The 22,891-nt window shown below is 34.6% G+C and overlaps 7 protein-coding genes across 7 annotated transcripts; 4 read left to right on the top strand and 3 right to left on the bottom strand.

Moving 5' to 3' along the window:
• Positions 1 to 1,440: 1,440 nt before the first annotated feature.
• Positions 1,441 to 4,158, top strand: MONOS_15680 (uncharacterized protein; the record flags this gene model as incomplete). The annotated part of the gene is made up of 1 exon (XM_067868573.1): positions 1,441 to 4,158. The coding sequence occupies one exon, from the start codon at positions 1,441 to 1,443 to the stop codon at positions 3,910 to 3,912; it is 2,472 nt and encodes an 823-aa protein (XP_067727660.1). The 3' UTR covers positions 3,913 to 4,158.
• A 772-nt stretch (positions 4,159 to 4,930) lies between these two features.
• Positions 4,931 to 5,369, top strand: MONOS_15681 (uncharacterized protein; the record flags this gene model as incomplete). Its single annotated transcript, XM_067868574.1, has 2 exons — positions 4,931 to 5,134; positions 5,187 to 5,369. The coding sequence occupies 2 exons, from the start codon at positions 4,931 to 4,933 to the stop codon at positions 5,367 to 5,369; spliced, it is 387 nt and encodes a 128-aa protein (XP_067727659.1).
• A 4,857-nt stretch (positions 5,370 to 10,226) lies between these two features.
• Positions 10,227 to 11,652, bottom strand: MONOS_17585 (uncharacterized protein; the record flags this gene model as incomplete). The annotated part of the gene is made up of 3 exons (XM_067870519.1): positions 10,227 to 10,967; positions 11,029 to 11,525; positions 11,589 to 11,652. 3 exons carry the CDS (start codon positions 11,650 to 11,652, stop codon positions 10,227 to 10,229), a joined length of 1,302 nt encoding a protein of 433 aa, XP_067727658.1.
• A 984-nt stretch (positions 11,653 to 12,636) lies between these two features.
• MONOS_17584 (uncharacterized protein) lies at positions 12,637 to 13,043 on the top strand (the record flags this gene model as incomplete). The annotated part of the gene is made up of 2 exons (XM_067870518.1): positions 12,637 to 12,762; positions 12,939 to 13,043. The coding sequence occupies 2 exons, from the start codon at positions 12,637 to 12,639 to the stop codon at positions 13,041 to 13,043; spliced, it is 231 nt and encodes a 76-aa protein (XP_067727657.1).
• Positions 13,044 to 14,254: 1,211 nt separating this feature from the next.
• MONOS_17583 (uncharacterized protein) lies at positions 14,255 to 14,703 on the bottom strand (the record flags this gene model as incomplete). The annotated part of the gene is made up of 2 exons (XM_067870517.1): positions 14,255 to 14,410; positions 14,485 to 14,703. 2 exons carry the CDS (start codon positions 14,701 to 14,703, stop codon positions 14,255 to 14,257), a joined length of 375 nt encoding a protein of 124 aa, XP_067727656.1.
• A 1,319-nt stretch (positions 14,704 to 16,022) lies between these two features.
• On the top strand, positions 16,023 to 16,493 carry MONOS_1877 (uncharacterized protein; the record flags this gene model as incomplete). The annotated part of the gene is made up of 1 exon (XM_067871756.1): positions 16,023 to 16,493. One exon carries the CDS (start codon positions 16,023 to 16,025, stop codon positions 16,491 to 16,493), a length of 471 nt encoding a protein of 156 aa, XP_067727655.1.
• A 5,023-nt stretch (positions 16,494 to 21,516) lies between these two features.
• MONOS_1876 (uncharacterized protein) lies at positions 21,517 to 22,882 on the bottom strand (the record flags this gene model as incomplete). The annotated part of the gene is made up of 4 exons (XM_067871755.1): positions 21,517 to 22,007; positions 22,107 to 22,357; positions 22,496 to 22,749; positions 22,850 to 22,882. The coding sequence occupies 4 exons, from the start codon at positions 22,880 to 22,882 to the stop codon at positions 21,517 to 21,519; spliced, it is 1,029 nt and encodes a 342-aa protein (XP_067727654.1).
• Positions 22,883 to 22,891: the final 9 nt, after the last annotated feature.

Raw genomic sequence — 22,891 nt, 5'->3', positions numbered from 1 at the left:
TTTATGATTTCAAAAAGGATCAGCCAAGTGAAGAAATCAATCGAAACAATTAAAAAATGTTTTGATTATCCAACTTTCGACGTTTTGAAAGAAAAAATATTATTATTAATAAGAAAATGTTATCACGAAAGAAAAGAGTTCTTATTTTAAAGACATAGTTCTAACTTATTTAATTCATTGATTTTCTTAATAATTCAAATTGCGACAATGAATAAGGATGATCAATGAAACAAATAAATCAGATTATTTCTTATTTGCAACAAAATATTAGACTTCAGGAATTTTCATTGAATAATTATTCATATAAGATTAAATTTTTGAGATTAACGCAACAAAATAAAATTAGTTTCTTTTTTGAAATGCATGTGAGGTCACAAAATATAATGTTATTATGTCAATGATGTTTGTTTACAGTTATGAAAATCAAAAATTTTTTGAAATCTGGTGAAGTTGAAAAATGTAATAAGTGAAACTATTTTTTCATGCTTTGGACATAAAAAGCTTGAAAATCCATAATTACACACCAAATCAGAAAAAAGAAGTATGCTGGATATTCTTCAAGATGATAAAGATGCATTTGAAGAAGAAAAATTTAAAGAATCAATCATTAAAAACAAGGGGAAAGCAAAACGTTTAACAGCTTCAAGAGTGAGACACGTTTGAATGATGACAAGATGCATTTCTCCAATAATCACACACACAAAAAAAAGAAGGCTCATGAAAACTACTTCTTGAAAAAGAAAAAGCAAGAAGAAAAAAAAGAATATGAAATGAAAAGCGATTAATCATTTGTTCAATTTGCTGTTGACTGCATCTTTATTGTTGTTCAGAAGTGTTTTAGATGTGCAAAGAAACATTTTCTTACAGTTTTCTATGTAGTTGAATGGTTTTTCAATTATTTCATCAGTTTTGAAACCGTTTGAAAACAAACATGCAAGAGCTAATATATTTATTGTCCAACAAAGTTAAAATTGAAAAAAAAAATTTTTTTTAATGAAAAATATAATTAATCTTCAGTTTCATATAAAGTTCCCTGTTTTGGAACCAATGGAAGACATTTATATTTTCAAAGAAGTGTTGTTGGGAGCAATAAAACTTCAGTGCCAGTTTTGAAATTTGGGAGTGTCAAATTGCTGATCCTGTGTAAAAGCGATAGATTTCTAAATTTTTTGAACATTGACTTCATCACTTATAAAGTTAAAGAAAAAAACGTTATTAAACAAACAAACAATATTTCATATAAATGTTTTTTCATTGATTTGACATTTGTTGTATAAAATAAGTTTGCTTTGAATAATTATGTCATATTATTTCTTATTTATTCGTTGCTTAAAATAGTATTATTCTTTGAAAAGAGATTCAAAAACTTTTTCACTGATCTATATCAAAGTTATATAAAAATTGATCAAAATAGTGTTTTATTGAAAAGTGCTTTTAAGAATGTTTTTGGGATTAATTCTTTTCAAAATTATGATATCTATTTACTCACAAGAAGAGTCATCAGCAACATCAACAGTATATGTGAAGCAAAGCGGGAAAGATGAAAACAGCGGATTGGAGATTAGGAAGGAAAAGCCATCATTGATAGATGCATATAATCTGCTGACCAATGACAGCGCATGCCACATGAAAATTGTTTATGACGATAACCCATTGACTGCAGAAGCGATAACCTTCGAAAAGAACAAAGGAATTACGATCGAAGGAGTGAATAGCGATGGAAATGGGAACACTGAAGTGGCAATAGATTGTTACGTTCATACAGGAAGTAATCTATTTAATTGCTATTGTGATGTGGAATTCAAATACTTGGCGTTTCACTTCCCAACAACGATGAGAAATGAAAGCCAAGAGTATGGATCGTTTGATTTGATACACAGTTCTATGGCATCCTTGTCAATTAGCAACTGCAGATTTATTCGGCCAGAAGGTGAAGGATGTTTCACTGATATTTATCTTGTGTACTCATCTGAAGGATCATTGACGATGGTCTCAGTTGAGTGCGCGGATGAATCAACTGCATTAGCATCGGAGAACGAACTGTTTATGGCACATGACACTCAAACAGTGATATTGTCAAATATAACTTTGAAGAAAGTTGAGACAAGTGCGTTATCTGTTATTCAGATCACATGTAACAATAAATGTGATGTCACATTGAATGGAAGCAATTTTATTGAATGCGAAGCATTTCGTTACGGATCATTGTATGTTAGCTTCAAAAATGGCGAAAGCACATTTACCGTTGGAGATGAAGGCGTCACCACTTTTTCATCTTGCAGTTGCAAGAATAATCAAGGTTCTGGAGGAATATATCTACGAACGCTTGCAATTGAATCAGCAAGTCAGATTAAATGGCCCGAAGACGGAACGAATCTGATATTTGACAGATGCACAGCAGGAGAAAGCGAATCAAAAAGGAACGTTGGGTTGTGTTTAGAGATGGCTAATGACTCATTATTCGAAGACATTGCAGATGCAATGAAGAAGAGTTTTGCAGCTAATTACACACGAAGAGGTAACAAGTGGAATGTAGCTGGAATTGAAAATAATAACTACGAAGAAATTGATTTTGTATCCAAGTATTTAGATCCTTTACTGCCTCCATCGCAAGATGCTTCAAAGATTTATGCGAAGTCTGGAGGCACTGGGAATGGTGAAAGCTTGGAAAGACCAATTTTCAGTTTGAAGGAGGCCAACGAATTGTTGGGAATGATCGCAAGAGAAGATACATTTAGAATTGCAATATTAAAATCCGACGATCCACTTGAAGCTGAAGTAATTACATTTAGCAAGAGCCGTGGAATAATCATTGAAGGAGTGAACAGCGACGGAAATGGAAATGCAGAAGTGGCTATTGATTGCGATGTTCGAGCTTCAAGTGCTTTATTCACATGTGAAAAAGAAGTGGAATTCAAGTATTTGGCATTCAACTTTCCCACATCAGAGAAAAAATGGAATTTTTTGATTTTAGGAAATATGATGTCAACCTCACTCACGATCAACAATTGCCGATTTGTTAGAGTTGCAGCCCAATTGCCAGAGAAAATGACGATAAATGCTGATGGGGATGATGTTGTTGTAGGCAGTCTTGTGAGCGTTTGGAGGGGGAAAGTTTCGTTGAACACTGTCGCATGCACAGATGATGGAAAAACAGTTTCGTTTTTGACATCGCCATTTACTTTTAAAGAGGTAATAGAAGCGTCTGCGAATGGAGTGGAGATCAGCAATGTCAAATTTTCAGACGATTCTGCAATTTATATTTCGGATCCAGGAGTCGAAGCCGGGAAAATTGTTGTTGAGGGATTGAACATTCGTGAAGCCAATTCAAAGAATGGAAATACAGCTGGCTTGGAGATTTCTTTGAGTTCGGAAGAGTCAACAGTGGCTATTGGAAGGTCAAGCAAATGTTCATTCAAGTCATGTTCAGCACCAGAAGGGAAATCAGGAGCAATATTTATTTCCATGCTCAATGCAACATCGAATCTTCAGCTTCCATCATCAAACAACCTGGAGATAGACAGCTCAAACACAGCTGGCTCAAAATCAACTTCTCTGTTCATCGTTGCCCCAGATTTTGAAGAATTCTGCAAACAAAAAGATGCATTTGAGTTTGCGAATGATTATGACAATTCAACAGCCGGCTGGATTGTGGGAGCAAAAGATGAAGAATCAGAACCAACTGATGTGTATGAGAAATATTTGAAGAAGACAGAAGATCTTTCTCCAGAAGATAAGAAACCAAATGCTGGAACTGTTGTTGCAATTGTTGTTCCAATAGTTGTTGTTGTTGTTGTTGCAGTTGTTGTGATTGTTGTTGTTATTGTGATTGTCAAGAAAAAGAAGGCCAAAAGCAACAAAGATGGAGACAACGAGGGAAGCAAAGAACAAGAAATGAGCACCCAGGAGTAGAATTGAGATTTCCAATTCTTTCAGAGCAATTTTGCTTTATTTTCATTTCATAAAGCATATATTTGTGAATATCATAGTGTTTTTCTTATCTTTTCTTCCTCATTAATCGCATTGAATGTGTGATTATTTGTTGAAATGTAATTCAAAGATTTGTTTCATTTCACACACCAATTATAATTCATCATCAACATTTTTTCGTTCAATTCAATTGATTTTCTATTATCAATACACCATTTTAACTTTTCTGGTTTGTTTCAATTATTTCTTCCAATGACTCTGCAAAAACAATTCAAAACAATAAATTTTTTCCAAAAGGATAAAAAATATCGCGCGTTTTCATGAATAAAAAAAATAGAAAGAAAGAAAAGAAACATAATCAATCTGAACATAAAAATAATTACATTGAAATACAATTTAACAATCGTTTTTCATTTGAAGATCAGTTTTGTTTCATTTCTTCAGCTGTTTTTGTTTTTTCATTTGTTTTTCGCTTTTCTTTTTGTTTATTTTTTCAATGCATTACCAAAAGAAATTGCATTCCATCTTTCTCTCTATCGCTCAAAAATGAAAATCTTTCGATGTTGATCAACCTTTCAGAACCGAATGAAGATGTTGCATTTGTGTCGCCAGTGGAGCATCTGTCTGACGCGAATGAATAATCTAAAAATGCATCGAATGACTTGAACTGAGCGTCGATCGTCTCTTTGCACAGCATCTTTATCTTCTTCACTTTATTTCATCTAATTCCGCATCTTCCGCTTCTTCAACTGGAGCAGCACTCCGATCAACTTCGCCATTCAGGAAGCGGAGAAGCGAAGAGAAGAAGGCAACAGGAGATTAGCAGTTATCTTCAGTATTTTCAGCAACTGCGATTGACCCTTTGTATGCGTCGACAGTAACAGAGTCATACACTTCGGAAGCAGCGATGGACGACATTGAGAGACGGATTCAGATAGTGTTGCCTGAAGAATGTGATGTGTGCGCAAATCATAAGAAGTCATTATTGAGAGCGCTGTAGATGCTTCGAGGGATATGGCGCGACGCAGCTGGAGGTGCTGTGTGGGGATGTCGCGTATACACACGATGCGGAATTTTCAGCAATGCTTTCGGTTCCGCTGGCGATACCTCTTCCGTCGCTTGCAGCGTCGGTGGGCACAAAGTTGGGGAGGAAGCGGATCTTTGCAGCTGCAGATGTGGATGCGTTCCCGTCGATCTACGATCTGTTTGACCCGTCGTTGCTTCCGTCGGAGGTTGCACTGCTGTAATCCCTTTAGCAGAAGTCGAGGCGTGCAGTAGTGAAGCTGGATGACGATGTGATGGAGCGAGTGATAGCAGCATGTGTAGAAGGGAAGTTATTTCTAAGGAGGCTAGTGGAGGCGGGGCTGGAGGAGATAGAAGAGGAAAAGGAAGAGGAGAATAAACATGAGAAGAAGCAGAAGAAATCGAAGAAAGAGTAGACAAAATGGGAGCATGGTTTCAAAAAGGATAAGCTTCGTCTAAAACCGAAAGAGAAGGAGAAGGAGGAGATTTTGTATGTGCTGAAAAAAAAGAAAAATGAGAAGAAAAAGAGGAAGAGGAAGAGGAAGAGGAAGAAGAAGAAGAGGAAGAGGAAGAAGAAGAAGAAGAAGAAGAGGAAGAGGAAGAAGAAGAAGAGGATGAGGAGGAGGAGGCGAAGGAGGTTTTGATTTATTTTGAGGTGGAGAAGAAGAAGAAAAATAAACGAAGAGGAAGATGATGACGATGGAGAAAAGTTAAAGGAAACAAAATTTTCTGAGAATACAGTTGTTATTTTGTTGATAGAAACATGAAAATACGTTTTGATAATTTTTCTCTTTATCTTTTTCAATTCAATTTTCCTTTATTTCTTCCTTTTCCTCATTTCCATTCATCTTTATCCTTCTTTCTTCCTCTTTGACAGTTTATTCTTTTCTCTCCATCTCTCTTTTCTCTGTCAAAGTTCTGTCCCTCTTTGCACAAATAATCTTATGAAATATAACTTCTTTCTCGTTTTCCTTCTTCTCCCTTTCCTTCTGCCTTCGCTTCTTCTTCTTATATCCTCAAAATCTCATAAGTTAATGATCAAGCAACGCATCCGGAGAATTAGTGGCAAGGGAGAAATATACTTCTTCGCTTGATTTTCCGAGTGTGGTTTTGTTTTTATGATGTTTTTTCTTCTTATCATCTTTTTTTTTATTTTTGTCAATGAAAATTCTCTCATTCCGTTGATCTTTTTAAGTGTTTGTAGTCTAAAATAAATTCGATCATTTTCCTCTTCTTCCTCTTCCTCTTTCTCTTCCCCTTCCTCTTTTTCTTTCTCTTGATCGTGAAATCTTTTCCCTTTTTTTCTTTCTTCTTTGACAACTATTTCTTTTTCTTCATCTTTCCTTCTTTCACTTTCACTTTCACTTTTTCTTTTTCATTCTCATTCTCGTTCTCGTTCTCGTTCTCGTTCTCTTCTTTCTCCCTTCCCATTTTCATTACTTGTCTGTATTTTTGCATAAGTTGGGGTGAAATAACGCTTGCAATTGATTCAATTCTATTCAGAATATGAGAATTCCATTCATCTTTGGACAAATGTGATGAAGAAAAAGAAGAAGAAGGTGAACGAAAAAGTGAAGAAAAATAGAAGATGTCTTCTTTTCCAAGTCATGTTTCGCGATAGAAAAAACTGAATGTGCTCTGAATGCGAATGCCCAGCCAAATCATCAGCCCCTACAAAAGAGTCGCTTCTGCCGAACACTCTCACAAATAAGCCAAATAAACTGCTTTTCTCTCTCTTTCAAGCTCATATCAAGCATTGTCGGGTTATGCATCAATCAAAACAGATGGCAGAAGTGACGAATGTCATCGTTGAATGCAATCCAAACAAAAATAATCTCAAAACTTCTTGTTCTTTTGAAAAAGGATAAAAAGGCTTCTCTCTCTTTGCGGTATTCCTGTTCGTAACCAATCTGTATTCATTCAAAGAACATCTTAAAAGAAAAATGAATGAAATTAAAAAATCAAACCATCTTTTTGGTCTTGAAATATTTTCCCATCTCCAAGGGATTGGTAATTGTCTGTCAAACTGGTTTTCTTGTTCTTAGAATCCATTGTGAAGTTGGCTGCGATATCTGATGAAAACACATATTCTCCAAATAAGCTCCTTTTCAAAACCCAATTCAATGTCATGTCTCTGTTGACAGCATTCCATCACGTTCCGTGTAAAATGCAAATGAAATTGTTGATAAGGCCTGCTGAGTGCTTCGTTCTGTTCGCTTCCTCCATTATCCAACCCCTCAATTCTCTTTCCTTTTCCACAAAGAAAATTTCCCCCCAATAAGCCCATGAAAAATAAGTCCTGAGCAAAAGAAATGCCAAGTGAAACACATTTCCCTCGAAATGAACAAGCGGTTCAATTCAATCTTTCTTGCATTCTGCTCGCTTTTTCTGCATCTTGCTTGAGTTATTTTTCATTCAAAATATCACAGTCGATGTTGCACCATATGTTTTGCAATATACAGCTAAGTTCAAGTTTCATGCAATTTCCCACACTTATTCACTTTTCGCAAACAATATTGGAAAACAGCCACTCGCTCCTCCATCTGTTAACAAAATTATTGCCCTTCTGCAGTGAAATAACTCGCATGGTTGCATCCGTGGAAGTAAACCTAAGCAGCTCAAACATACTTTTATCTCAACATATCATCAATCGAAAATCTTCACTTATAAAATTATAGGTTTGCCACCCTTATTAATTGTTCGATTTGGAGATCTGTTTTTCTTCTTTATGATTTGCTTGTTTTGAAGCAAAAATCATGATGGCAAAAGAGGTTTGGAATCCTGTTTTATTAGATATTTGACGGTGTTTTTAATTCTTTTGATTCAACTGCGCTACAAATATTTCGAAAATGAATTTATATGTTGTTATGGTTTCATTTTGCATTTTCGCAGTCAACATAAACGAAACAAACATTTCTTGGTTTGTCTGTGTTTCCGAGCAGATGATTGTTTATGATATTTTTCCCCCAATTTTTAAGAGAAACTTTCACTGTTGGAACAATTCACTGAAGCAGAACAGAAACAGATTATCGAAGAAGTGAATGTGTTTATGGATGAAATGAATTACGAGGAACTTGAATCTGTTTTCAAGAAAGAGCAGTTAGATAAAATCAATCAAATGATTGAAGAAAAGACATTATCTTGGGGAAACGCAATCTTGTTGTTGAAGCAAGCTGGATATTGTAAGGAATTGAAAAGCTTTTTTTGTTATTCTTTTGATGATTCATCATTGAGAAAAAGAATGCCAGGGATGATAATTGAAGAAGAAAGGAGAATAGAAGAAAAGAACGAAAGGCTTTTGGATGACCTTTGCGAATGCTATATTTCTCTTCATCATGATTTCCCATCTGAATTGTTATCGATTTGTGTGCCTTGTCTCCTCAAAGTTGCGTTGAATAAAGAGGAAAGCGAAGAGACTCGAAAAGAAGTGGAAATTGCCTTGTTGTCTTTGAGCTGCATTAACAAATTTTATGTATGGGCACTTCTTTTTCATTTTTGACATTATTGAATTGTTTTTTTTCCCTTTATTTTTAAATAGAAAATTAAACAAGAACTGTATTTGAAGGAAATTACAGAAATCATCGAGCATCAACAGAAGCACAAGAATCTGGCTCGACTTGCCTATCTGTCTGCTTGGTACTTTTTGATTTGCAGATTCTACGGAGACGAACCCATCGAAAGAGTTGTTGCGAATGAGCTGCGTTTTGCGAGAGAAGCAAGGCGAAAATTGGAAGAGTTGATGAAATGCATTGATTGGAAGAAGAATGAAGAGGAAATGAGCAAAGAAGAAGCGAAAGAAGAATTGGCATTGATGAGATGGGTCGAAACATGTGCAATTTATTTTCAAAGTTGTCGATTGAAGAATAAAGATAATGTTGGGCTGCTCAAAAACATTGTTCAGATATATCAAGCAGCGAAGGATAATTGCAGAGATATTAGCGATTATTGCACTTATCCCTTGAGAAATGCAGCAGAAAATAGAGTTGTGAAAGTTGAAGACTTGTTGAATGGAGGAACAATCAAAACTTTGTTGGGGGAAATGAATCGATCAACAATGAACGACAAAACAGCATTTCATTGCTTGCGATTTTTCGAGAATATTTGTGAAAGATTGAAAGAAGAAAATAGGAAAGAGGAAATGAAAGGAAAAGAAGAGGAGATAAAACGAATAGAGATGAAAAGAAAAGTGTATGAAAAGATGGAAGAAGATGGGTATGAAGACTTCTTCGCTGGATTGAATTTTTGTGATGCAACAATAGGCGTATCTGATTCTTTTTATTAGCATTAAGAAGATAGCATTGTTTATTGATGATGCATTTTATTTATTAATTAATTTATTTTTCAAATCACTTCGATGTTTGCAATTCCACTTCACAGATTTTGAATTCTTCATTTGTTCGAATTTCGAATGATTGGAAAAACGTATTTCCTCTTTTATGAATGTGATTTTTCTGAAACATCCACAAAAAAATCAAACTTTGAACCAAAATGACAAAATTTGCTAAACCTTACTGATTTTCGATGCAAAGATAGAAATAAACAATTGTGCTTGTTTGACGGTGCTTCAATTGAAAGGAAGAAGAAAAATATTTTTGTTGAAAATTACAATTCAGATGTTTTGCGGGTGTACAGATGACGTTGTGGAAAGCGATATGTTTTTTGTAACATCAGGATTAGAAGCAATGAACTTTAAAGATACTTAAAATGCTTTGAAACGAAAATAATGCTCTTGAAAAAACGCAAGTATCACACAAATGCAGAATAGCAGTCGTAATTCAAGATTATTTAAAAGATATAATTATGAACCGTTAAGAAATTTTTTCTTTCTTAATTTTGTTCTTGAACACATTTTTGAATCTTTTTTGTTATTCAATATCTTTTCCATAGTGTTTTGGATCATTTAAAACGTCAGATTTATTTTGATTAAAGAGAAGAAAAAGTTTGAAACAAATCCAGGTTTTTTTTATAAAAAGGCAGAAATTTTAACCCATTTTCAAGAAATTGTAAAAATAAAAAACAAAAAACAAAAAACAAATAAATAAATAAATAAATAAATAAATAAAAATAAATAAATAAATAAAAAAATAAAATAAAAAAAAAAAAAAAAAAAAAAAAAAAAAAAAAAAAAAAAAAAAAAAAAAAAAAATTATGAAAATAACAGTTACAAAATTGTGAAACAGCAATAAAAAAAGAAAAAAGAAATTAATTTCTTTTGTTTTGCAAAACGCAATTCACCTCATTTCCTCAAACATTCACAAAATAATCGGAAATAATCAAGGATAAGTCACCATAATGACTCTATTTATATAATCCAGTCTTTTATAAAAGCTTAAGACTGCATCTTCAAATCCTTCTTCTTCCATCCTTTCGAAAAAATGTCTTTTCAACCTCTTCCTTTTCGCTTCCTCCTTTTCATCATCCTCCTTTTCTTTCATTCGGCTTGAAATCTCAATAAAAAACATCAAACAAAGTCTTAAACTATTTTCATCAAGCATTGGTCGGTTAATTTCCTCCAAAAAGAATTCAAAGGCTCCGCCTTCCATCATGTCATGCACAATTGCCAGAATTGGCCTGTTTCTCATCATGTTCACCAAATCATTGCAACAGAAAATGGTAATTTCTTCGTAATTCTCTTTTGCAGCTCTGCACAGCCTTGTCATGCAAGCAATCAAGCCAACAAACTCTTCATTATAAACTTTGCTACACAAAAAAAAATTGATAAGCTCGCTGCACCATCTTTTCACAATGGTAAAATCTTTCATTTTTGTTCCCGTCTTTTTTTCTTCTTTTTTCTTCCAATCCACATTTTCCATTAGCTCACTCATTTCTCTTGCCACCTCTCTCACAAAATGTTCTTCTTTCGCAATTACGGTCCACTGGTCTTCTTCCATATTTAATCTGTCTTTTAAAAACAATAAAGCAGATTGATAAGCAAATCGTGTCAGGTTGCGATGCTCCTGATGATATTCTATAATCTCTTTGATTTTATTTAAATACAGTTCTTCCGGCACAACCTAATTAAAAATATAAATAGAAAAAATAATAACGTTAAAAGCTGAACAGAATATCTCATACGGAAAACGTGCCAATGCAACACAAAGCAAACAATGCCATTTCCACTTCTTTTTGTGTCTTCTTGTCTTCATCTTTGTTTGAAGCAACATTAAGGAGACATGGAAAGAAAATCGAATAAAATTCTGAAGGAAGATCGTAGAGAAGCACAAGATAGCATTCGCAAAGGTCAACAAGAAGCTTTTCATTCTTTTCTTCTGTATTCTTCTCATTTTCATCAATTATCATCTCTATCATCCATTTGTTCAATGCAGATCTTTCAAAGACAAGAAATCCTCTTCCATTCATAGAATTGCAACACCCGATGCATTTCAAAAGAAAAACTAAATTTTCCATTGAAAATTTCTCTTCTTTAATCATTTTGTGCATGTTGTCGAACAATTCTTCTGTTACAACAGAATCGAGCATTTCTTCGTCCATTTCCTCCACAAGTCCGTTCATTTCTTCAATTTTTTCTTTCTGTTCGTTTTCTGAATAATGCTCCAATTCTTGAAGCATTTCTTCAATAAATTTATTAATGATGGAAAGCGCTGAACACTCAAAAAATAGAAAAATTCACAAACTCGAAAACTTATCTCTGACGAATATGTTCAGGAGAAAATTATCGGATATGCCTTCATCACACATTTCTATTCTGCGTTATATTTGTAAAGATCAATTGCACAAAGTATCATATTTTAAACAAAATAACAAAAACAACAAATATGATTGATAATCGATAAAATCAACTTATTGCAGACCAATGAGAATTGCTTTGCTTCGTAAATATCAGTATGAAATAGAAATCACAAAGATGCTAACGGTATTAGCAGTATTAAGTCAAATACAAATAAAAATAATTTCTTTATGATCAGATAAACAATAATTTATTTCAAGGATCTGGATTGAATTTCGATGAATAGTTGAACGTCTAAAAAAATATCCCGTTTATGACACTAAATGTGAAAAAATTCTATTTCAACATTCAGAGTGGAATAAAGAAGGGGAAATTTGGTTCATTTTTGAACTCAACAAAAAAGTGACAAAAAAGCGACAGTTTGTTCATTAATTAGGTGTATATCACATCACTGCATTGAACATTAGCATTTCAATTGTTGCACTCATTTTTAGAGTTATTTGGAAGCTTTCCTTGTCAGAAATGATTTTTTCTGTAATTTCAAAATGTTTGCTGGTTTCATTGAATGTTTCAAATTTAATGTATTGAGTAAAGTTTTGAGGGATCAGGTTACTTTTGTTATTTGTTCGTTTCTTGAGTGGGCCATCCAGGCTGAAAGAGGATTGATGGAGGGGATTAAGCTTTCAACAATTCACATTTTTGATGGTGCTCGAGCGCATGATAATTGAACGCATAAGAGAATTTATCAAGACAACATTGGGCTGCATTGTTAGAAGAGCATTAAAAGAGATTCTATTCCAAAAGATTTTGAAATTGAACGAAGTTAAAAAAATTCGAGATGGAAAAGGGAGGTTGATCCAATATCGAAATTAAATTGCAACCGAGTTGAGTTCATTTCAACATATTAATCGTTTAATTGTGTTGCCACTTGATGTGTATTTTCTGTGAATGCGCTTGTTACGTTTTCTGAAAAATCATCGTTTTGGATTGTTTTGATGATTTTCATTGTTTCACCGATTTCTGAGTGGATTTCAAAGCAAACACAGAAACAGCACAAGAGAGAACGAAGCGAATCTGGTAGGATAGAACAGATTGCGATTGAAGTATTTGATCAAATTGAGGTGTGTTATCTAGTTTATGTAATATTTGTACAATTCTTATTTAAACAAGAAAGAAAGAAATTATAAAAAATAAAAATTCTTTTAACTTTTTCAGCAATGATGATTTCGCGTTTTCACTTTCACTTTTTTCCTTTTCTTTTTCTTTTGGTGTTTCATCGCTGTTCTTTTGACTTCAGTTTATAAAAAGAAACGACAGGGAAGAAATGATAAAAGATAAGCAGCTTCAATTTGAGAGGCAAGAAGATGAGCTTATTATTAAAAATGGTATCACCTCATTTTGATTGTAAATTTCCAATCTTTTTTTTTTTTATATTCTGACTTCTTTTGCAAATTTAAAAAATTTTTCACTCAAAACTAATCCTTACCGTAGATTATCACCAATTCCATCAAAGGAAAATGCAGTCGCTTGTGAATGCGCTCGCCTTCGTCGTGCTTATTTCCCTGAGCTTCTTGCAGCATCTGCCTTTGAAAGTGTCTTTCCACCTTTCCTTCAACAAGCACAGTTTAGTCGCTTGAATAGCACTGGATGATATTCCGTCGATGTTAAACAGCTTCTGGATGGAGAAAAGCTGCATTAATAGAATGGAGATGCTGCTTCAGTGAAGAGAGTTTGCTGACAGATGCGAAGGAATAGAAAGAGAATAGGGAGAAGAGGGAAATGTGGATGAAAAGGGAGAAGGAAATGCAGGAAAAGAAGGAGAAGAAGGCGAAGAGAAAGAAGGAATTGCTGATTTATCGATGAATTTGAAAAGGAAAACAAAAGTTTGATTTCACTCGCAAACAAAGAAGAATCAAAAAAGTGGTACTGACGATGATGATAAAAGAAGTTTGGTTTTTCAAAGAAAACTCTAAAAAAAGTGTTGAAAAGGAAATAAAAGGAAGAGGAGAAGAAGAGAAAGAAAGAGATAAAGAAAAAGGAATGGAAGAAGAAGAAGAATATAACAATGATGATGAAGATGATATTGTTATTAACTTGTCAAATGCATCATTTGTGTGGAGCAGCTATGAAGTTGCAAACAAAAAGAGGGGAAAATTCACAAGAGAAATTAAAAAAAACGCTTCAAAGCGTCAGTTCCATGTGAGAACAAAAACAAGAGAAGAAAGAAAAAGATGGGAAAAAAGGAAATGAAGAAAATGATTAATCACAATCATCATCAACATCTGCATTAGCAACAACTTCATCATCGTTTTCTTCGATAAGAAAATCCAACATTTCGTGAAAGATGATGAAGGAATATATTCATTCTTCCCCTTCTCATTCTTATTTTTATCTACTCAACAACTTATTCTTCCTCTTCTGCTTATTCCTCTTCCTCTTCTGCTTCTTCCTCTTCCTCTTCCTCTTCTTCCCCTTCTTCCCCTTCTTCCCCTTCTCATTCTTCTTCTTCTTCTTCCAAATTTATTACAAAAATATTCATCAGCATCTTCCTTCGTCGTCTTCCTCCTCTTCCTCCACATCTCTCCTCTCCCTCACCGAAAAAGCGAACTCTCTCTATGTCACTCCCTCGAGCTTCGGGTTCTCCTTCACACCAGACGGCTGCTTTAGAGCGTCTGGTGTTGGGATTCCGTCAGCTGTGCAACTGGGGCTGGCTGTCCCTTCATCCTCAAAAGTGTGGCGGTCTGCTCTTTCTCGCATCCCCTCCTTCATCTGCGAGCAACACAGCGCTTGAAACATCCCTTCGCCTCTTTTGTTTCCCTCAGTGAATCTTCTTCTTTTAGTACCATCTTATAAGTTTCTGTCGCCTTCTGTGGCACTTGTCTCTCTTTTAGACCTGAACTGGTTACGCCCTTCGCATAGGAATCGCTCCACTTTATCCGATTCCACGTTCCTTCATGTTTCCTTGTTTCTTCTTCGCGGACGACGACACGACTCTCCGCAACGAAATCCTTCCACTCATTTTCAACTGGAACAAAGAACCCACAGCCAAACAACCTGCACATAGGTCACCTTTCTCTCATCGCCTCTAGCAGAATCCCTCTGTTTTCCTTCAGCTTCCGGTCGGATCCTTCTTCTGCTAACTGTCACATCCCGCAGCTATCTGCCATCTCCTCCCTATCTTCCTTCGGTGCTCCTCTTTATCCCCTGCACTATTCATTCATCCCACCTTCCATGTGCCTCACACAACACCTCTTCACACGATGATTCATTGGCTGCCATGACTTCTTCACTCAGCGACTATCTTCCAGACATCGACTCACTACACTCATTCCATTCGTCTAACATCTCAACAGCTTCTATCATTGCTTCTCTTACACACTCTGTCGCCTCCATCGTCTCCTCTGGATGTGCAGTTGAATCATATCCTTCGGCACTTTTCTCTTTCTCTTCTTCTCACTCAATCTGAACCAAGTTCTTCTTCTTCTTATTATTATTCCTCTTCTTCTTCAACTTCATTCTTCCTCATTCATTCGCACTTTCACACAGCATTTATCTTCTTTTCAACAATTGTGATCATCCTTTTCTTCTTCAACGCCCTTTTTGATGAACGAATGAAAACTGATATTTTCATTTCATTCAACTCCGTCAAATTCAGCGTTAGACGTCATCTTTTATTTTCTTTTCGGAAACACAAAACGTATATTTATTCTATCACAGAACATCAGCTGAAATTATATTTCAATGAAAATGGTTCAATGTCAAGCCAAGAATAGATGATCATCAGGCACGCAATCCATGAAGATTGCCCAACATAATTTAATTTGAGATTGAAAGAATTACAGGAAGCAGAAAGAACAAAGTGGGAAAAGATTTCTTTGAACATACAGTTGCAGGGATGTTTTTCGAGAGATTTCGCAAGTCCACATGCCTTCAAAAAGTCGCAGAAGATGAGACGATGAAGGAAACTTCTTTATTTGAAAAGGCATATTTAATGGAAAATTCTATGAAAGAAGAGAATAAATGTCCGACAAGCAATGTTGATTTCATCAAATGCACATGTGAGATGTTTTCTTCTATTTTGTGTGCCTTCTCTTCAAATATCTTCGACCTTGTCGTCACTTGCACATATTTTCACCGACAAGTCAGCTGATGAAATGATTTGTGCCTTATGATCTGCACCTTCTTCAGAAGCCCCGTCGCATTGCGTGTGCCCTTGCAGGGCATCTTTGATGTCCAACAATTCATTGCTTTGATATCAAGATGATCATTCGCATATTCATTGTCAGCTGCATACCTGTTGAGAAATATAAACAAATCGATATTCCAATCACCAAATGCTTCTGTTCTGTAATGCCCAACAATCGAGTTGTCTTTCTGAGTGATGCTTCTCATGAAGGCGAACAAGGGCTCTTTCACAGAAGCGACAAGGGATTCGCACACAAAATACAGATCTCTTCCGACACTGGCCTTGTTGGCAGAAAACACGATATTGGTGATGGAAAAGGTTGTGGATGACACTTCTGAATTATCCTTGTACTCGATCATGAGAGCACCGCCTCTTCCTCCAGAACTTGTATCCTCGCTCACAGAGCAGGTGGAGAAATTTGTGTCACTCACTGAAAAGGAGTTGGAAGGGGCAGATGAGGCGAATGAGATGCACCCGCCATTGGTAGCAGTCTGTTGGCTGAACTGTTCTGAGTTGATGTTGGTGATGGTGCAGTTGGCGAGGGAGAGGGAGAGAACAGGGGAGGTGGCAGAGGAGAGGACACAGCTGGTGGGGGTGGTTGTGGAGGTGATGCTGGTGATGTTGGAGGAGTTGAGGGTGAGGGGAGCGGTGAGTGATGCGAAGTGAACAAGGCATGAGTGCAAGTTAGGATAAGAAAGAGAGAGTTCGTCATGAAGAAAAAGAATGAACAACAAAAGAAGCGATAATCAGTTAAATTCTTTTGGTGTTAAAGGAGAGGAAAAATTATGTTGTGAGAAGTGTGATAAAGAGAGTGTTGAAAAAGGAAGTTGAAAGCATGGCAACATTATTGAAAGGAGAATTTTGTTGATGCAAAGTTAAAGAGGAAAAAAGAAAATATGAGGATGGACGAGAATGGACGAGGATGAGTTAAAAATATTTTTGGATTTTACTTTGAAAAATAGAGAAAGAGAGAGAATTCATCAGAGGAAAAGAATTATTTTCCGTTTCATCACTGAAAGTTATTCATTCAAGAGAATGTCAAAAAAGATGGATCAGAAGATCCGGAAGAACGCATTATTGAAAGTGCTGTTTGAGTTGAAGGAATTTTAGGAAGTTAGTCGTTTTTCTTTTCCTATGTAAATCATTCAAATAATTTTTTTTTTCAAATTATTTTTCTATTTTTCTCTCTCTCCCTTTTATTTCTTCTTTGCAAAACACAAAATGTTCCAAAAGATGTTTCGCAACTGGTTTTTTATCTTTCATTTGTTTGTTTTTTAATTTTCGCGTTCTCCTCAAAACCTTTGGTTTTTCAATATTTCTCACAATTGATTTTTTCATTTTTTGGAATTTGTTGAATATTTTTGGATTGAAAACACAATCATGAAGAGTTCGAATCGGATTGACCTTTGTTTGATATTCCATATTTTTGATTTTGGTCTGATACTACTGAAAACCACATATGAAATTTCATTCATCTCAGACTGATGTTTTTTTGAAAGGACATGATAAAGACCAGTTGGGTATAAGTGATGAATGAGTAATCAAATGTCGTTTTATTCATTAATCTTGAAAATGAAAATAAAATTATTTCAGGAACTTTCCACTTCAAACTGGCATTTTCCTGTTCATCAAAACAATGTTTCACGTCTGAGGTTATCATTTCTTTCTATTAATTATGGTGAAAGTTATGAAGATATTCATATCCAACTTTGATATCTGACTCTTTGTCTCTCCTTCATGAAACATTTATCAAAGCTGGCAATAAGGTTTTGTTGTTATAGTCACAATATCTCTCCAATCGTAATTTTTTCTTTTGCATTATTGCATATTTTGAGGAATGGAAAACAATTTTTAAAATAAAACAAATTATTCTCCATTTTGATCCAAAGAAATCTTTTTTAAAACGAAAGACCAACCTTCAATCCTTTGGACTAATTTCATGCCAAATGAAATGAAATGAAAGATCATTATCTTCTATTGAAATGTGTAATCAATTTATAACAAGAACTCCTAAAAGACAATGAATTGGAAAGATGATTTTGATAAATACAGAAAAGTGTTAAAAACTCTCTTTTCAATAGGATTTTCAATCAGTTTGTCATCCTCCAATAAGAATAAAATCGTATTTCAGAAAATGGGGTCAGTGATTTGAAGGGACATTTTTCTTTAACAGTGCCTAAATTTTTGAATAGAAAATTAAAATTTCCAACTTTTTGAATATTTATAAACATTATCAGTATATAAGCAAACCCTGAAAATTAGGATAATTTCATTTGAATACGAAGTTTATTTCCAATGGGAGGGAGAAGGGTGCGTTAATCCCTTCCATCGAAAAAAATAAATAAAAAGGTGGGTTTCAAGGTGCGTAAAACCATTTAAATTCGTATTAAATGAAAATAAAAATACATTTTCAATGAAAATTGAAAATTAAATTTAATAAATAAATAAATTGGACTTAAGAACATAACTATAATAAAAAAATGAAAATTGCTGTGGAACAAAAGAGAATTGCTGGACAAAGGAAATTACGTGCTGCAATGAAATCTTTCGATTACAGAAGGATTGACAATCGGCTGGAACGGATGGCGCGCATTGTGGTTGATGGAGTTGTCAGGATTACAGACGCTATAAACTCCATGGAATTCTCACGAAAAAGGATCAAAAACGCTGTTCGGGCGCTGAGAAGCAAAAGGCTGGTTTCAAAAGTGGGAAGACCGCAATTTGTTATAGGAGACAAAGAACAAATTGTGCAGGAAGAGATCATCATTGAATCAAAATCTGGAAGCTGTTTGCCTATCCTGAAAGTTCGCGAACTTGTTTGTTGTTCTAAAATAATTAATAATCCTAATAAATACATAAGATGGAAAATGCGATTAATGATACAGATGACAAAGAAACCTTATTCATAAACGTTTCAATTGCCACAGCTTATCAATTTGTGAAGCGCCATTTCAAGCTGAAGAGAAACGCTCCAAAATTGTTGATGTTAATCGCCTTGAGGTGTTATGCCAAAGTGTTCAGCATCCCTATAATTCATAACTGGAGGGTTCTCAAGATAAAATTGATCATTTCAAAGAACAAATATTGAATATGGACCAATCATCACGAAGAGTTCCAACCAATTCAAAGCTGAACGTGGTTCATCCAAAAAAATGAAAATCCAGGATTTCGCAAAGGATCACCAAAATGGTTAATTCCACTCAAGTTGCTGCTGTGACTGAAGATGGTTTGCACTTCCTTCTGTGATTCTACGGTCTTGCAAGAGCCTTCCTGATGAAGTGAAGCTGCAGCTATGAAAAACTCTGGATATCTGTCCGAACGGAAGTAGTTGAATGGGATGCAACCAATTCAATAAGAAAGCACTTTCAAAACTTCTTCCATAAATTGTCGACCACAGAAAGCGCATGTCACTAGAAAACTCTTGCTGATTGGTTTTTATCGACTCACACATTTCTATAGCAGATCCGTCAATCTGGAGAGAATTTCAAAAAGAAAATATCGACGTTGTTTCCTTCATTCCTCACACACAACATCCAGCTGCTTGACTAAATAGTCTTCGCTGTTCTCAAAACAGAACTTCAAACAAAATATGATCCTCCATCTTTGTCGACATCTTCATAAAAAAGAACAGCATTTGTGGATGTTCTCCCTCAAGCAATTCATTCCGCACTCTCACCTGCTATCATTAAAAAAGCCTTCGCAACGAGTGGAGTTCTTCATAACGAATCTGGATCGATTCTCATGAAGCTGCCAGAAACATCGGAATATCAACCTTCAACTCATTGAAACAGATTCGACTTCAATGGAAAGTTAATAACTGATGAGAAGCTTCTGAATGATTGGAGTGAACATTTAGGAATAAAAGAAGAAGAAAAAGCTGAAAAAGAAGAAAAAGTTGATGATGAAAAGAATTCCTAAGAAGAAATGAAAAAAGCAGATCAAAAAGACGATAGTGTATCAGAGTCTTTGGTTGAAATGAAAAAATAAAGAGAAAATATGAAGTGAAAGAAGATGATCATGAAAATGAACAGGAAAAAATCAATGAAATTGAAAGGAAAAAAAAAAAGAAAAGTTATACATAAATTGGATTTGTCATTTGTGTTTTTTTTTAATTTTTTTCAAAAATAAAAAAAACAAGGTTTTTATTAAAAAAAAGTGTCCCGATAAATAACTGACCCTATATAAGTTCATTCAGGACAATCTTAGCCTCCCATATGTGGTTTTTCGTTCATAAATTAAAAACGGTTTGAAAAATCACTTTCAACCAATCCAATGATCATCAAGATTCATTCAATTCGTCTTTCAATTATTCATTTAAAAAGTGTCTTTAATTGTTCCTGGAAATTGAAAAAAACCATATTTTGCTTCATCTTCATTTTTCCGTTTATCTTGCACTTCTCCACTTTTCAGCACAGTATCAAAATAAATCCTGATCTTTTGATAGCAATATTGAAAAAAAAAAGTTTGAAAGATGAATTTTTCCCTTCCTTCTATCTTCTTCATCAAGCGATTTGTGTGAAAATTGAGAGTGTGTTATTATTCTGTATCATGAACCTTCTTTGTTCATTGTGATCAATTATTCTTAAAATAACTGATTCGGTAATGAAAATGTGTTTGTGTGCTAACTTATCTTTCATTAATCTTCAACAAAAAAATTCTTCTTTCGTTTTGATGGTCTTGTTGATTGTTAATATATAAAAAGTCTCTTTTTTCATTCATCATCTTAATCAATTTGCACATCCTTTGTTTCATATTCAGTCTGAATCCTTTTTGTTCATTTTTCTTTGAGAACTTAAATTAAAAAAGTGAAATCTTGAAGTGTTCAAGTTTGTTCAGTTTCGAACTTTCAATGAAAGATGAATTGAATATTATTTCTTTTTTAACAACATTCACACTTGCAAGAATTCCGATTGATTTTAATTTCTTTCAATCTGATATTAATTGAAAAATCCAATTGTTGTGGAAATGGTGGCAATCTCGATTTTGAATAAACGAAAATACTTTTGTTCTTAGGTTTTTTCTTGAGATATTATATGAGAATTTTCTTGACTGACAGGTGGTTTGACTTGACGATAATGCAAGTTCAACTTGGTGAAATTTTCTTGAATTCTTCTGTGATTGTGTCCAAATGTTATGAATTAACCTTTGATGAATCCATTCAAAATATGAATGCATTATTTGTGAAGATAAGACAAATACCACAATCTTCAGAGGAACTCTGAAGCCTGATGAAACAGAGCTTACTATTGAACATTGTCCAGACAATTTATCAATCTTTTTCAAACAAATGATATTCTTTTTCACAATTGAGTGAAGTTCCATCTCAAAAACGAAATGGAATTGAAATTGTAATAGAACTTAAGAAAAAAAGCTCGAAAAAATGCAATTGTTAGAGTTGTGTCCTTGTGAATGATCAGCCATTTTCCATCTTGTTTTTCATTTTCATTGCCCAATATAAGTTCTTTTTTAAATCAAGTGATGTGGGCTTTTGGATGAAATACATTATTGAATTGGAGAACAAATCAAAAAGAAAACAAAAAAGAGAACCCATTTGCAAAAATGAGTTAAAGATGACTACAAATGGAAATACAAAATCAAAAATATTGATGGTTATCAAACATGACGAATAATAGAATCGTGTTTTTTTTTTGCTTCCAATACTGCTCATATCCTGTTCCTGTTGCTTTTCCTAACCACTTTTTGATTTCCTTTTCCTGACAACGATGATTACAACAACAACCACAACAACGGCAACAACCACAACGACAACAATTGGCACTACAATTGCAACAATTGTCCCTGCTTTTTTCTTTTGGGCTTCTTCTTTTTGTTTTTCTTGCCTAGATTTCATGAACTTTTCGAACAAATCAACTGGATCTGAATCTTCGTCTTTAGCCCCCATAATCCATCCAGCAGCTGATTCGTCGTATTCGTTTGCAAACTCAAAGGAGTCTTCCTGCTCACAAAAAGCTTTAACATCTGGTGCCATAATGAAAATTGATGTTGTGCTCGACTTTGCTGTATTTGAGTTGTCGATATCCAAGTTGAATGCAGCTGGAAGTTTCAGGTGAAACATTGTCTGTTTCATATCAAGATAAATAGCGCCAGAATATCCGTTTGATGCGGAGCATGACTTGAATGTGCATTTGCTCGTCCTTCCAATGGACACTGTTGATCCAGCTGAATTTAAATAAATATATAAACCAGCTACATGTCCATCTTTTGAATTCACTTCTTGAATATTCAATCCCTCTATTGTTATATTTTTTACAGCAAAACCTATTTCATCAATGTTGATTGCCGAGGCATCAACAACATTCACTTTGCTGATCTCCACTTCATTCAATTTCACTTCCTCTGGTCCGTAAAACCAAAACAGAGAATTTGAAAATGTGACAAATGATGTTTCATCTGTGCATTTCACTGAATTCATTATGACTTTTCCACCATTCACTTCAACAAGATAAGATGCTACAGAATAGAATGCTCCTTCATTTGATGTAGTTCCTCCTTGAAACGTTGATCCAACTCTGACAAATTGGCAGTTGCTTATTTTCAAGGATTTTGTTCCTGAATAGATTAACCTGGGCCAATAATGTTTTGTCATTGAAAATCTGAATGCTAAATATTTGAATTCAATAATTCCATAACACGTGAATAGAGCTGACCTGATTGATTGCGTTGGTACATTGACATTGCAATCAATTGCAACTTCTGAATTTTCATCTCCATTTGCATTGACTCCTTCAATTGTTATTCCTTGTTCCTTGCTCAGTGTGATTTCCTCTGAAATTAGTGGAGAATCATCATTAACAACATAAATCTCACATGAATTGTTATATCCCAATTGAGCATATGCACCTTTTGATGATTTCTTTTCCTGACCGATCGCAGTTCCGCTGTTACTGTCATCTCCGCTTTGCTTTACGAATTCGCAATAGAGCGAATATCCGAACGCAAGGAGCAGGTTTGCTCCTCAATAATGAGTTTGATCTTAAATTATGGGTGGTTTAAGATCAAACTTCGCTAACAGATAAACCTTTCTTACACACCATTGTCCGCAG

This window comes from Monocercomonoides exilis, assembly GCF_001643675.1.
Source record: "Monocercomonoides exilis strain PA203 chromosome Unknown scaffold22-1379369, whole genome shotgun sequence".
NCBI classification, from domain to species: domain Eukaryota; phylum Preaxostyla; order Oxymonadida; family Polymastigidae; genus Monocercomonoides; species Monocercomonoides exilis.
This window is presented reverse-complemented; position numbering and strand designations above follow the sequence as displayed.